The sequence below is a fragment of the Neolamprologus brichardi genome, chromosome 3 (assembly GCF_056152115.1).
Source record: "Neolamprologus brichardi isolate AB-2024 chromosome 3, ASM5615211v1, whole genome shotgun sequence".
Lineage (NCBI taxonomy): Eukaryota > Metazoa > Chordata > Actinopteri > Cichliformes > Cichlidae > Neolamprologus > Neolamprologus brichardi.
In genome coordinates, this window is record NC_142106.1 from 31,027,933 (window position 1) to 31,039,751 (window position 11,819).

At 37.9% G+C, this 11,819-nt stretch overlaps 1 protein-coding gene across 2 annotated transcripts; it reads right to left on the reverse strand.

Annotated features, from left to right (window-relative positions):
- Window positions 1–5,313: 5,313 nt before the first annotated feature.
- On the reverse strand, window positions 5,314–10,413 carry LOC102787417 (up-regulator of cell proliferation-like). Of its 2 annotated transcripts, none has more exons than XM_087836370.1 (2): window positions 10,205–10,413; window positions 5,314–9,988 (listed from the first exon to the last, which is right to left on the reverse strand). In XM_087836370.1, exons 1-2 carry the CDS (start codon window positions 10,317–10,319, stop codon window positions 5,319–5,321), a joined length of 4,785 nt encoding a protein of 1,594 aa, XP_087692496.1. In that variant the 5' UTR covers window positions 10,320–10,413; the 3' UTR covers window positions 5,314–5,318. The 2 variants fall into 2 exon arrangements, with proteins under 2 accessions (XP_087692496.1, XP_087692504.1); XM_087836378.1 differs by having other exon boundaries at window positions 10,175–10,413.
- Between the last annotated feature and the right edge of the window lie 1,406 nt (window positions 10,414–11,819).

Below are 11,819 nucleotides of genomic sequence, written 5' to 3' on the forward strand. Positions count from 1 at the left end.
GTCCTCTTCCTTACACATGTGTTGCCTAAAGGACTCGTCAATTATTGTACTACTTGGCCTAATTATTTCAAAAAATGTTTGGCAATCATCGAGTGAAAAGTTAGATTCATATAATTTCTTATAAAAATGTTCTATTGACTATGTGCACGTTAGCATATGCTACTTCCGGTGTGGAAACTCCTGTGGGGAGCTTTGTTTCCGGTGTCCTATTCCCACCTTGTTTACGGTCCAAAACAAGTTAAGCAAATGAATGAATCAAGCGGCGATTTACATTTCTATAGATGTCTTGGGCATTTACCAAATATATCTGTAAATGATGTTCATCAACTTGTCGATATTTTTTCCCCACGCCTCAGAGCAAAAGAGAAAATGGATTCAAATGTTATATTTCAAAGCTGTCCCTCGTTTATCGCGGGTGTTATGTTCTAAAAATAACCAGCGATGAAATGAAGTAGCCACTTTTATTTTTTGACGGTGCAAAACGTTTCGTGGACATCGTGGACATACAGCACTGCACTTCAGAGTCACACTGCTAGCAATCGATGCAGCGATTCTGTACTGTACAGGAGAGACGTCACGGAGGAGATCGTCTGCAGCAATCAGGACGCAGGACACAATGTGACGTAAAAATAAGTATGCAAACTTGCACTAAAAAATCTGCGAAACAGCGAGGTGAAAGGTGAACCGCGTTATAGCGAGGGACCGCTGTAATTTTGAAGGTAAGTCACAACATACCCTTCGTAAATACTAATGTATAGAAACCCTTACCAGCAATCATTCCTTTTTTATGTGGCTTTTTTCACGGTTTGTTAACATGCTGTGTAGGTGTGTACTTGACTAGCTGATATCAACATAACGGGAAACATCTGGTTTGACTATTCTTCACCTGTAGTTTGAATGCTGAACATTTGCCTGGTTAAATCATAAGACCAGTCACTATAGAGATGTGCTTCTGAATGTGGACGATGTGTCTTCTGCTGCAGTAATGCAGTTCTGCTTGTGTTGAGTGATGTAAACAACTGATTGATCTAAACTCTTTAAACGTCAAAATTGATCATTAGATTTTTTGATGACACAACAGTGGTGAGTGTTCCCACCTTCTGCTCTTTGTAACTTAACGCGATCTTTCCGTTTTCGAGTTTTGGACATCAATTTTGGAGTATATCTTCGCAGTAGCGACTGACCGCAAAGTAAAGCTACCGGAAATGTACAACCCCACATCCGGTCTCAAACCAGGAAATTAGCATTTTCTCATGCACAGGGTCAATTTACTCATTTATTTGTTCTTGGCTATCATTCCTAAGATTATTAACAAGTAGTTTATTGATTTTCTTTTTTGTTTGTCTTTGTTTTTCTAGGCCAAAGAAATGAGAAGTATTTTTTTTCACCTTCTTGAGCATATAAATGCTCCTTTTGCTCTTTCCAGATATAAACTATCCAACTGATTTTGAAGATTATTTAGTTTGATTTGTTCTTCTACAGATGGGTCTTTTTTTGACGTGTTCTATTCATATCATTAATAATATCATGTTTCTTTTTTTTTTTTTTTTTTAACTTTTGAGATGCCTTTACTTATTTTTATGGCATCTTCTTTGATTTTAAATTTTAAACCATTCCCATTTACTCAAGGGTGACATTTCCAGTAGATTAATTTTGTTTAACAAGTTTTTTTTGTTTCATTGCAAAATTCCTCATTGTCTAGGAGGCTACTGTTAAACTTCCATAAATAGTTAGGGATATGCTTAACCCCACCTGGTTGAAAAGACATTGAAATAGCACAGTGGTCAGTCAGGGGTGATACTGATATTTCACATTTAAGGACCTCATTTATCAGGTTAGTAGACATTAACCAAAAGTCTAACCTTGAACATTGACCATTATTAGCCCAATTGTACCATGTGAATTGTTTGACATTGGGATTTCTCATTCTCCAAAAATCAATTAGATTTTCTTTAGTAATAAATTCAGCTATAATCTCCTCATAATAGTGGCTATTTCTTCTTGGAGGAAGGCGATCCATATAGACGTCAGGGACCAAATTAAAGTCTCCTCCAAGTATGACTTTGTCAGTGTTGGAGTATTATAGGTCACTTTCCATTCCTCCAACATCTTACTCAAGGAAGAGTCAAGTTGTTTGATCTGTGTTCTTTTGTTATAACCATAAACACAAATCAAAATATATTTAATATCATAACTCAATCACCATCATTAGCCAGTATCCATTATTGTCACTACTGTGGTTAATTACAATTCTCAAAAACCTGTTGAACAGGATCATCACTCCAGCAGCTGAATGTGAAGTCCCATTGCTGAAGAAAACATAATTTTCCATTGTTGTTTCCAGAAATTTTTATCTGCCTCCCCTGAATGAGTCTCTTCAAAAATAATGTTGCTCTTCTGCTCTCTGCAAAAAGGAAAAGTTGCCTTACGCTTTGCATTGTTCTTTAAACCCCCAACATTCAAAGAAAAAAAGGATAACATTCGCTAAATAATAAGACTGCACGAAGAGAGTAGTAATGAGTAATGAGCAGCTAATGTGTTCCCTACAAAATTCAACATTAGCATTTATTGCAGCAACCCTTAAGGTGTCTGAACATTCGTAGAACTGGTAAAATAGTCACAGTACCTGAAATGGAACAATGTTACAAAGGATGTTCAAATAGGATCCACTCGACTGTCATCAATCAGTGCGTAACCTTCCTTCGGAAACGCTCTTTTTCCTTCTTCCTGGCCTCCTGAACCATTGGCCACAGCTTAGAATAAGCCTCCCTGTCTTCTTTGGAGAAATCTTCTCTGAAGTGAATATGCATTTCATTACACACTTGGGCTTGGGCTGAGCACCTGCCCCTTTCCTGATGGGTGCCCAAAGTGCCATTTTCTTCAGGCAATTAAAAAAAAATTGTAATTAAAAAATAATGTGTGTGTGCGTGCGGAGTCCTGTCTGTGTTCCTTAACAATAATATTTAACTATTAATCACAGTTTTGCTAAATAAAAAGATCTGACTTGCATCAGTCACATGACTACCCATTAATCAATGATTGCCCTTGACGGCAGAGCGCACTGGTTATGAGCTGGGAACGAGCTCGCGAAGAGCACGCGCATTTTCTTGCTACCAGAGAGCAGAGTGAAGCTGACCCCCCACCCACTTGAAACGTAAAGGCAAATAGGCGGAGCGGTTAGTGTTGCTTTTGTGCCGATTTGTGCAGGTAAAATTAGCATTTGTGCTGCTACGGTTTTTGAGATATTAAACTTTATTTTATAGGTCATTCAAAGGTCACCATCCCCCAAGACTGCTCCAAAACAGACCAGAATTGTCTACTTTTTAGTGCTACGTTTGTGCTGATTTGTGCAGGTAAAATTAGCATTTGTGCTGCTATGGTTTCTGAAATATTCTGTTATGGTATTACTGCTGAAAAATGTCTTTTTCAAATGACTTTTAGCTTTGTGTGATCACTTGTTCAATAAAGTTCTGTTAAAAAAAAACTCTTCTTATTGTATTTAATCATCTAAATTTGTAATGAGTGTAGTCTTTTTTTTTTTTTACTTCAGTCACTTTTTGTTCATAAAACTACGATGCAAATGCTTGAGGATTTTTTTTTAGAGTGGATTAAAAAACTTTATTTAAAACTACATTTGAACATTTTACACACACATGAACACTTTGAAAAACGAACAAGCTAGCAGTCTTTTGCATCAAATATACATTTTTTGGCAGAAAAAAGTATTATTTGGCATTACTGTGTCTGACGGATTCTTAGAACAGCGTGTTACATCTGATTTCTGAACAAGGTAAGCTTACATTTAAAATACTGAGGTTTTAGTTACTGAGTTAATACATGATATAGCTAACTGTCTGGATCAAAGGGATTTTTTTTCAATGTTAAACATTTTCAAAAACACAGCAATTGCAAATTTGCAAATCCGAGAAAACTTAAAAAAAATTGTTTCTTGTATGACAATGCATCACTCATTCCATCATGGGTCCATACATTTCCTTTAGGGAATACACTCATTAAGTATAAACTGGTGACCAGATTATCTCAGTGTACTTTCCATTCATGTACACCTCCTTTACTCTTTCACAATTCCTTAACCACATTTTTGTTCTAACTTTACGTCTTTCAATGAATTGTTAAAGAAGACATGGATTTGTTGCTGGGGGTATTTCTGTGTGCACCATTCAGTTTTTTGTCGACCTATGAGGGAAGGTTCTGGCCTGAACTGTGACCAGTGTTTAATAGTCCAGATGTATGTGGACAAACACGGTTGATTATTGTCATATATTTGGGGCTGAATATAGTTTATTTAACTCCAACACATAAAAACGGATACAAATAAAAATAACACATCACTGCGATCCTGTGTCACATCACTTAACTCAACAACTGTGACAAACAGACATAACTGAGGTCATTTAGGATTAGAACTGAGTGACTGAATATAATTAACTCAACTTGTGGATCTCACCAGAAAGAAAATGAATCCTGTAAGTCCTTTAAAAACTGGGTGGAAGATCAGATATGTCAGTGAAAGAAAAGCTTATAATTTCTATCAAACAAAATCAAACAAAATCACATAGTCAAATGAATAAAAAACAGTTTGTACTCAGATGATCTTTTAAAATACTAAACATTTAAATACTTGACTCAATAATCCTCATAGAAACAAAAACTATATACTGAATTTTTTAAATTTAAGTCATTTGAAACAAAAGTTTAACAAAACTCAAAATGAATCAATTACATGTCACATATCATATGTATTTAAAAGTTAAAATCAAATAACTAATTAGTGACTACATGCATATTCTCAGTGTCTATTGTACTGCCGTGAATGTCCAACAATATTTTCACTGACTTTAATGTTTCGCGGATGAATACAACAAAATAAAACCAGTATCAGTACCAAACCAAGAAGATTTATTCATAACAGACAGGAAAGTGCCCAGGGAAGCCGAGTTAACGATAAAAACAATGAAAAAAATAATGATAAAAACCGATAAAAGCCCTGAAAAACCATACATTTCACACCCGAGCCTCAACTCTTGTGGCCCGGTACCAAACGACTCACGGACCAGTACCGGTTCGTGGCCCGGGGGTTGGGCACCGCTGAATTAGAGTATTTTTTATGAACTTGATGAAAGTGATCAGCCAGCATTTTGGGTTGTTTTTTAAATTTTATTGTAAGCCACAGTAGTTATGTTTCTGTGTAGTAACAATATCTTAATTTAGAAATTTTTCTTCAGTATCACAAAAACAATTATTGTGATATTTTCTGCTGTAAGGCTCCAGTCAACCGCGCACCATGAATTGGAAAGTTACTTGATGTAAAATGATTCTTTCAAACTTTTTTCTGCCTGTTCTTTGTTGATTTTTTTCCAAGCTTCTGGAATGACAGCAGGTGCTGCTTCATATTCTTGAGCAAAGTTACTGTTGTATTTTGTCATTACATATTTCCAGTAGTCTGATGCCTCCAGGCTCTCGTCCGGTTGAATTTTCCAGTCTTTAAGAATTTCCTTGTAATTCTTATAAGGGTGTGGTTTATATTGTGTTTCAATGCAGCAAAATTTTTTGTGGCTTTTCACATTGGAAGAGCATAAGTCAGTGAGAAGTATACCTGTCGAGAATTTCCTGTATTCACCCAGACCCTGTGGCCTGTGCAGTGAAACAAAATGCTCAGTATGGGCTTTTCCTCCTGCATCACAAGGAGCTGCACAGAATGGACACTGTTTGCCACAACCAATCAGCTGCTTGAAAAGCTCATTCTGTGGCTGCACACGGAGATGTTCTAATCTCTTGTCAAAGGTAGATTCTTTAAACTCATTTCTGAGAGTTTCTGGCATGTCATTCACAGATGTTGTGAGCCAGTCAGCAAACTGTTCCTTCTCAGCGTTGTTCAGTATCATGAAAGCACCAAGAGCATCCTGGGAAATGACCAGTTTATCACCAAGTTCTTTGCAAATATCTTTAACAAAAGCCTTGAAGCCATCACTCTTTCTGGTTTTTGCCTTGTTGATGGCAGAATTTATGCTGTCAATACATGACTGCAGATGTCGCTCCTCAAACTCAAAAACTGTCGACTCATTTGAGAAGCGCTTCTTTATCTGTTCAAGTATCCATGTCTTTACATACTTCTCATATGAGCGAATGTAGCTCACATAGTTTTGAAAATCATCCTTGGAGAGCAAATCCAGTAAAATTGAATACTGGAAGGACATTCTTGTGCTGAAATGCTCGAGTTTCTTCATTTCATGAATGATATCAGGACCCAGGGAGCGATTAACAAAGTCTTCAATGGCAGGCTTCAAACATCGATTTGTGAATTCTTCTGCCTTTTTCTGACACTGGTCTCGTTTATGAAACACATCTTTGAAGTCCTCATGAAACTTTTCCTTGTTTTTAGTCAGACATCTGTACGGATCATTTTCTTCTATGAAATCTTCGTGCATTTTCTGAAACTTTCTAGCTGCAAATCCACAGATGTGCTGTTTTAGCGAAACTTCAAACTCGATGTTTATCTTAACATCTTGATGGTTTTTCAGCTTCTCATCAATCATGCGGAGGATCTCCTGGATGTAATTGTCATGGTAATTGATTTTTTTTTTCACTTGTTTATTCACAGAGTGTTTGCAAGCAGCTATGATGCTGTCAGACAGACCTTTTATGTGATCCTGACCAGTAAAAACTTTGTTTGTTGTGTGTTTAAATTTGCTTAACCATCTTTCAGCTGTATGTTTGAAAGACTCGTTTCCACAATCTTGCAGACGATTTTCAGTTAATAATTGATGCGCACGGCTCCCCCTGTGTTTCAGATTTTCTCTGAGATAGCGGTACACGCTGTCTGTAACATTTACAATTTTTTGTTCAGAGAAAGAAAGTTTTTCTAAAGTTTCCCTCCACATCTTCTCAAACTCTTTGTCCAACTCTCTGTTTGTCATTTTGACTTTATTTTTTCGACATTTATCAATTAATGCACACACTGCTTTTTCAATCTCTTTCGTATGATTGTCTTTGATTTTATCAATTTCTGTCATTCCCTGTCTGATTTCTGCTGCTGCTTCAAGCTGATACATTGCACCAGTTTCTATTTCACGACGAAGGACCTTTGCACTGTTTGAGAATTCCTCTTTGTATCCTTCAACCAGATACACATGACCCTCTGTTTGCTTGAAATATTGTGTCAGATTGTTCAGAATCTTTGTCTCCCATGCAGACAGCACTGTGGAGGCTTCACTTTTCAAAGATCTGAGAAATTCTCTCATGTCAGATGTTTCAGATTTTGCTGCAATGGTACCAAAATTTGAAATTTTCGTTTCTGCATCTTTTACCCAGGTGTACATTTCTTTTCTGAACTCCCACTCCCATTTGTTGAATTGTGCGCAGAGCTTCATGTATGCATCAGCTACGAGGCTGTTTCTGAAGCTGAAGATGAAGTTTTCATGCTTTACTGCATTCCACAGACTTTTCACCCACTCTTTAAACTCCATGACATTATTAGCAGATGACTCACAGTTTTCCAGTAGTTGGATGATGTTTTTCTTGAGCTCATATACAGCCTCACTGTATCCTGCATTAACTGGTGCCATTGGTGGGTTTCCATTCCACAGTCCAGGAATGTACCAGTTCCCAGTGTCTGGACTGTACTCCATCACATCAGTGAAGCCCTTGTTCCCCTCTTTCTTTTCCATTTTGGCTGCTGCCTGGGTCATCTCATTTAACTGATCCAGGAGCAGTTTCCTGTCTCGTAAGTTCTTATCATGGGCTGAAACATCCGACACATTCTGGTGAACAAACTGACATTTAGGCTTTTTGCCCACCTCCTTCATCCTGAGAAAAGCGTGCACAACTATTTGTAGGATGTCTTTCATTTCTGTTGAATTCTCCATTGCAATGTTGACAATGGTGACATCACTCAGCCCCACAACAAGTGTTGCAAGCTCATTGTCGTGCTCATAGCTGTTGTCCAGTTGTGCAAGTTCTGGTGACTTTAAGCCCTCAGTGTCAATGATCACCATGAAGTCACAGTTTAGGACATTTTTCATGTCTTCATTGATTTTGATGAGCAACATAAAGGCACCTCGAGTACATCGACCACTACTGACTGCAAACTGCACTCCAAACATGGTGTTAAGGAGAGTGGACTTTCCTGTGCTCTGAACTCCAAGAACTGTGACTACTCGTATCTTACTGTTTGGAGACACCAAGTCACTGAGCTGAGAGAGAACATCACTCACCCATCTGAGAGGGATGTTGGATGCATCTCCATCTACGAGCTCAAGAGGAAATCCATCAAGCAACAACTCTGCACACAGTTTGGGCAGATGCTGCAATTGTTGACGTGATCTGTCTTTTTCTGGAAGAGACAGTGAAGCTTCATAGATCTGACCCATTTCACGGAAGAAGTGTTCAGTCCCCAGTGAGCTGTTGGAAATTTGTCTGTCAATTTCTTTGATCTCCTCTTTGTTCTCAGAGTTCTTGCATTTTTCTTTATATTTCTCTCGGAGTTCAGACAGTTTTACATGAGACACATTATCGAGGTTCATTCTCATCCATTTCAGGAAATAAAACCTTTCTGTTCCTGGGCTTGATATCCCAGTGATGAAGTTTGTCATAGCTGTCGACATTTCATATGAGTTCTGCTTTTTCCGCAGTTCTTCTTTCTGTTTCTGAAGATCACTTCTGTAATTTTCTACATTTTTAGACCCAACATTTTGAAGTCGAAACTCTTCCTTCTGTAACGAGGTCAGTGTTTTCCATATTTGGCCTTGTCTGGGAAGCTGATCTTCTTTGTATTTATGGATGTCTTGATTTCCTGCAGTGATGGCTTCTGCATTTTTCTTTGCAGTCTGGCACTCTGGTGCATCTTCATCAACCAGGATTCCCAGTTCATGGGCAACATCCACCATCTTCTCTATTTTCATCTTCAGCTCTGATTTCTCAACCACATTTCTGACTGTCTTCCTCAAATCTTTTACAAAGTGTGCTTCATTTTTCTGCTTTGTCTTAAAAATAATGTTGTTATTGCTGAAGCACAACTTGGTTGCCAGGTTTTTCACAGTATCCAAATTGAAGCGCTTGCTCTCACAGTTACCAACCAAGAAGATCTGTGCTTTTTTGTTCTGGCTTTTAAGTAGACTGATCACAGAGTCAGACTCAGAATCCAAATGATCAAAGAAGACAAAAACTGCTGCAGATGTCTGACACAAAAAGGAGTATTGTGTTTCAAATGAAGCAATGTCTCCGCGAAGGTTAGCTACAGCCACTGGCTGACTGAAAATGTCAATGTTTGTGTTTCCACCAGGAAGATACCAAGTAATTTCAGTCAGTCCATTGGAAATTCTTCTTGGACTGTCACCACACTCCATGTTGTGGTGAACAAAGGTGTTGTGGTACTGCTGATCATTGCTCAGAAGCTTATTGAGAATCTCTGACTTGGACAAGGAGCACTCACCCAGTCTGACAAAAGAGACCATTGGAAGTTCAGAGAGAACAATCCTTTCTTCAATGAAGCCTTTTGACTGTGAAAGAGACTGAGGTCTGTACTTTTTAACAATGTCTCTCATGGCCCACAGCATGAGTGTGCACTGTTCTGTGTCACAATTAGGAAGCAGCAGAGGGACAGAGAACTGACACATGGACATTTTTAGTGCCATTTCCTGCTGTAGAAAACCATCAGAACACAGAAAGAGAGCAGTGATTATGTCGAGGGGGTTCACCATGTCCTCTGTGTTTGAATGGTTGATCATATTATCAAGATCTAAGTATGCACTCCCTGTTTCATCATCACTGTTTGATTCACACTCTGATGTACATTTCACATTAAGCATCATTACTTTCTTTAGAAAATACCATGGAAGGTCAGATTTACGCCTGGCAGGTTCATCAGTGATGGTCTTCAAATCAATCTCAAGTATTCTGCTGAGTGATAGCTTCTTTGTGTAGCACTGCGTCAAGTCCAGCTCTTCCAATAAGTTCTCCAGGTGTTTCACTGTGGATGTGAGATTTAAAAGTTATTGCATCCTGCTTTTATTTACAACTTAACCAGTATGTCATCTGGTTTTGTAATTGGTGTTAACTTTTACCTGTGTGTGTGTGTGTGTGTGTGTGTGTGTGTGTGTGTGTGTGTGTGTGTGTGTGTGTGTGTGTGTGTGTGTGTGTGTGTGTGTGTGCGTGCGTGCGTGTGTGTAGGTAACAATAGAGTGACCTTTGCTTTTATCCTTCATGTCTTCAGGAGTCTGGCTGGACTTTTGTTCCTCTGGTTTCAGGTTGTCTGGCTCTGAGCTGTCCATGTCTGTCAACTCTTTTCCTCCTGTCTGCATGTAATCACTGTGTAATTCTCACTTTCACCAGCAGGCGTGTCCAAATGCTGAGACACTAACTCACTGTTGATATTAAACAGTATTGTCTTGACGTGACAACTAGTAACTGTAGGGATAATAATAGTAATACTTATAATATTAATATATTAATGGTTTTTATTTACAGAAGTCACATCATATCATGTCCTTCTGCTGTGGCAATAAAAAGCATAAAGCTCACTTTTACCTCCTGTAACAATCTGCTGACAGTCATCCCTGCAGGTAGAACATGGTGCCGATGGAGGTCATCCTCACAGTATAGTTCAACAACTAAATCTTCATCATATTTTTCCTTTTTTACAAATGACGATAAAAAGAGAAAAAACATCGAAATACATTATTGCAAACACATCTCAAGAGAACAATATCTCCGTTTCTCTCCTTATCTCACAAACAATTTGAGTACTTTTAATAACATAAGCAAATGAGTAAAACCCTGACCATGATTTTCATACTCGTTTGCAGCCCTGTGCCCTAAAATATGTGGTTCACAAAACCATTGTTTTGTGTTAATAAGGGTTTTGAATTGTGGTTTTTAACTATTTTTGTCCCTTAATACAGTATGAATTTAAAAGCGTGGGGTTAACAGCCTGCCTGCACCCAAGTGATGTTCTATTATTAGACTTCAGGGCAAGTAACATTAACAAACACCATGTTCATACATTGTCCATAAGTGCACTTGGCACCAGGACAAACTAGGTCACAGGTTGATGATCAATTTTGTCATCATATCATCGGATCTGTGGCCATATGTTCTACACGCTTGATTGAAAAGCAGAGCTGAGCTGTCAGAATGTGGCTCGGCCAGTAGCTAAATAAAACATAACTTTTTTCTGCTTCTGCACTATTGACAATAAAATTGTTGTACTATTGCTGTGGATAAGTCACTTCCTTTCAATTCCTCAGGCAGTATAGTGCAGGGATTCTGACAACTCCTCTTACACTGTTAGATGAACACATTCCATTTTACTCAGGATCATGTGATTTCTTGTAAAGGTGTATAGTGCCTCCTTTCCTTTCATTCTGTAAAGCAGTGTAGTGGACCTTAGGTGTGGTACAAACTGTTAGTTGAACACTTTCAATTTTACTCAAGTTTATGTGATTTCATATACAGCTTTTATAGTAATTTGCATCAGATGATTTAGTGCATAAATGTTTTCTGCAGATTAAAGACATTTTGTCAAAAAGTGAATGCTGAAGCCATGAAGTAAATCGTTTTTGTGAAAATGAAAACACACACTTAACTAAATACTTAACTAAAACTAAACCTAAAAAACTAAATGTGGAAAAATATTTAACTAAGAAAATTGTCAAAACCTACTTTTTAAAAAACTGTTGTTATGCGGTTCAGAGCTGCGGATCTGGAGATTTTTTTTGGAGATCTGTATCTATTGGGCGCATTTAAGCGTATTTAAGCTTTTGTGGGTGAGCAAGAGACATGTTATGTGTTATTTTAGACAT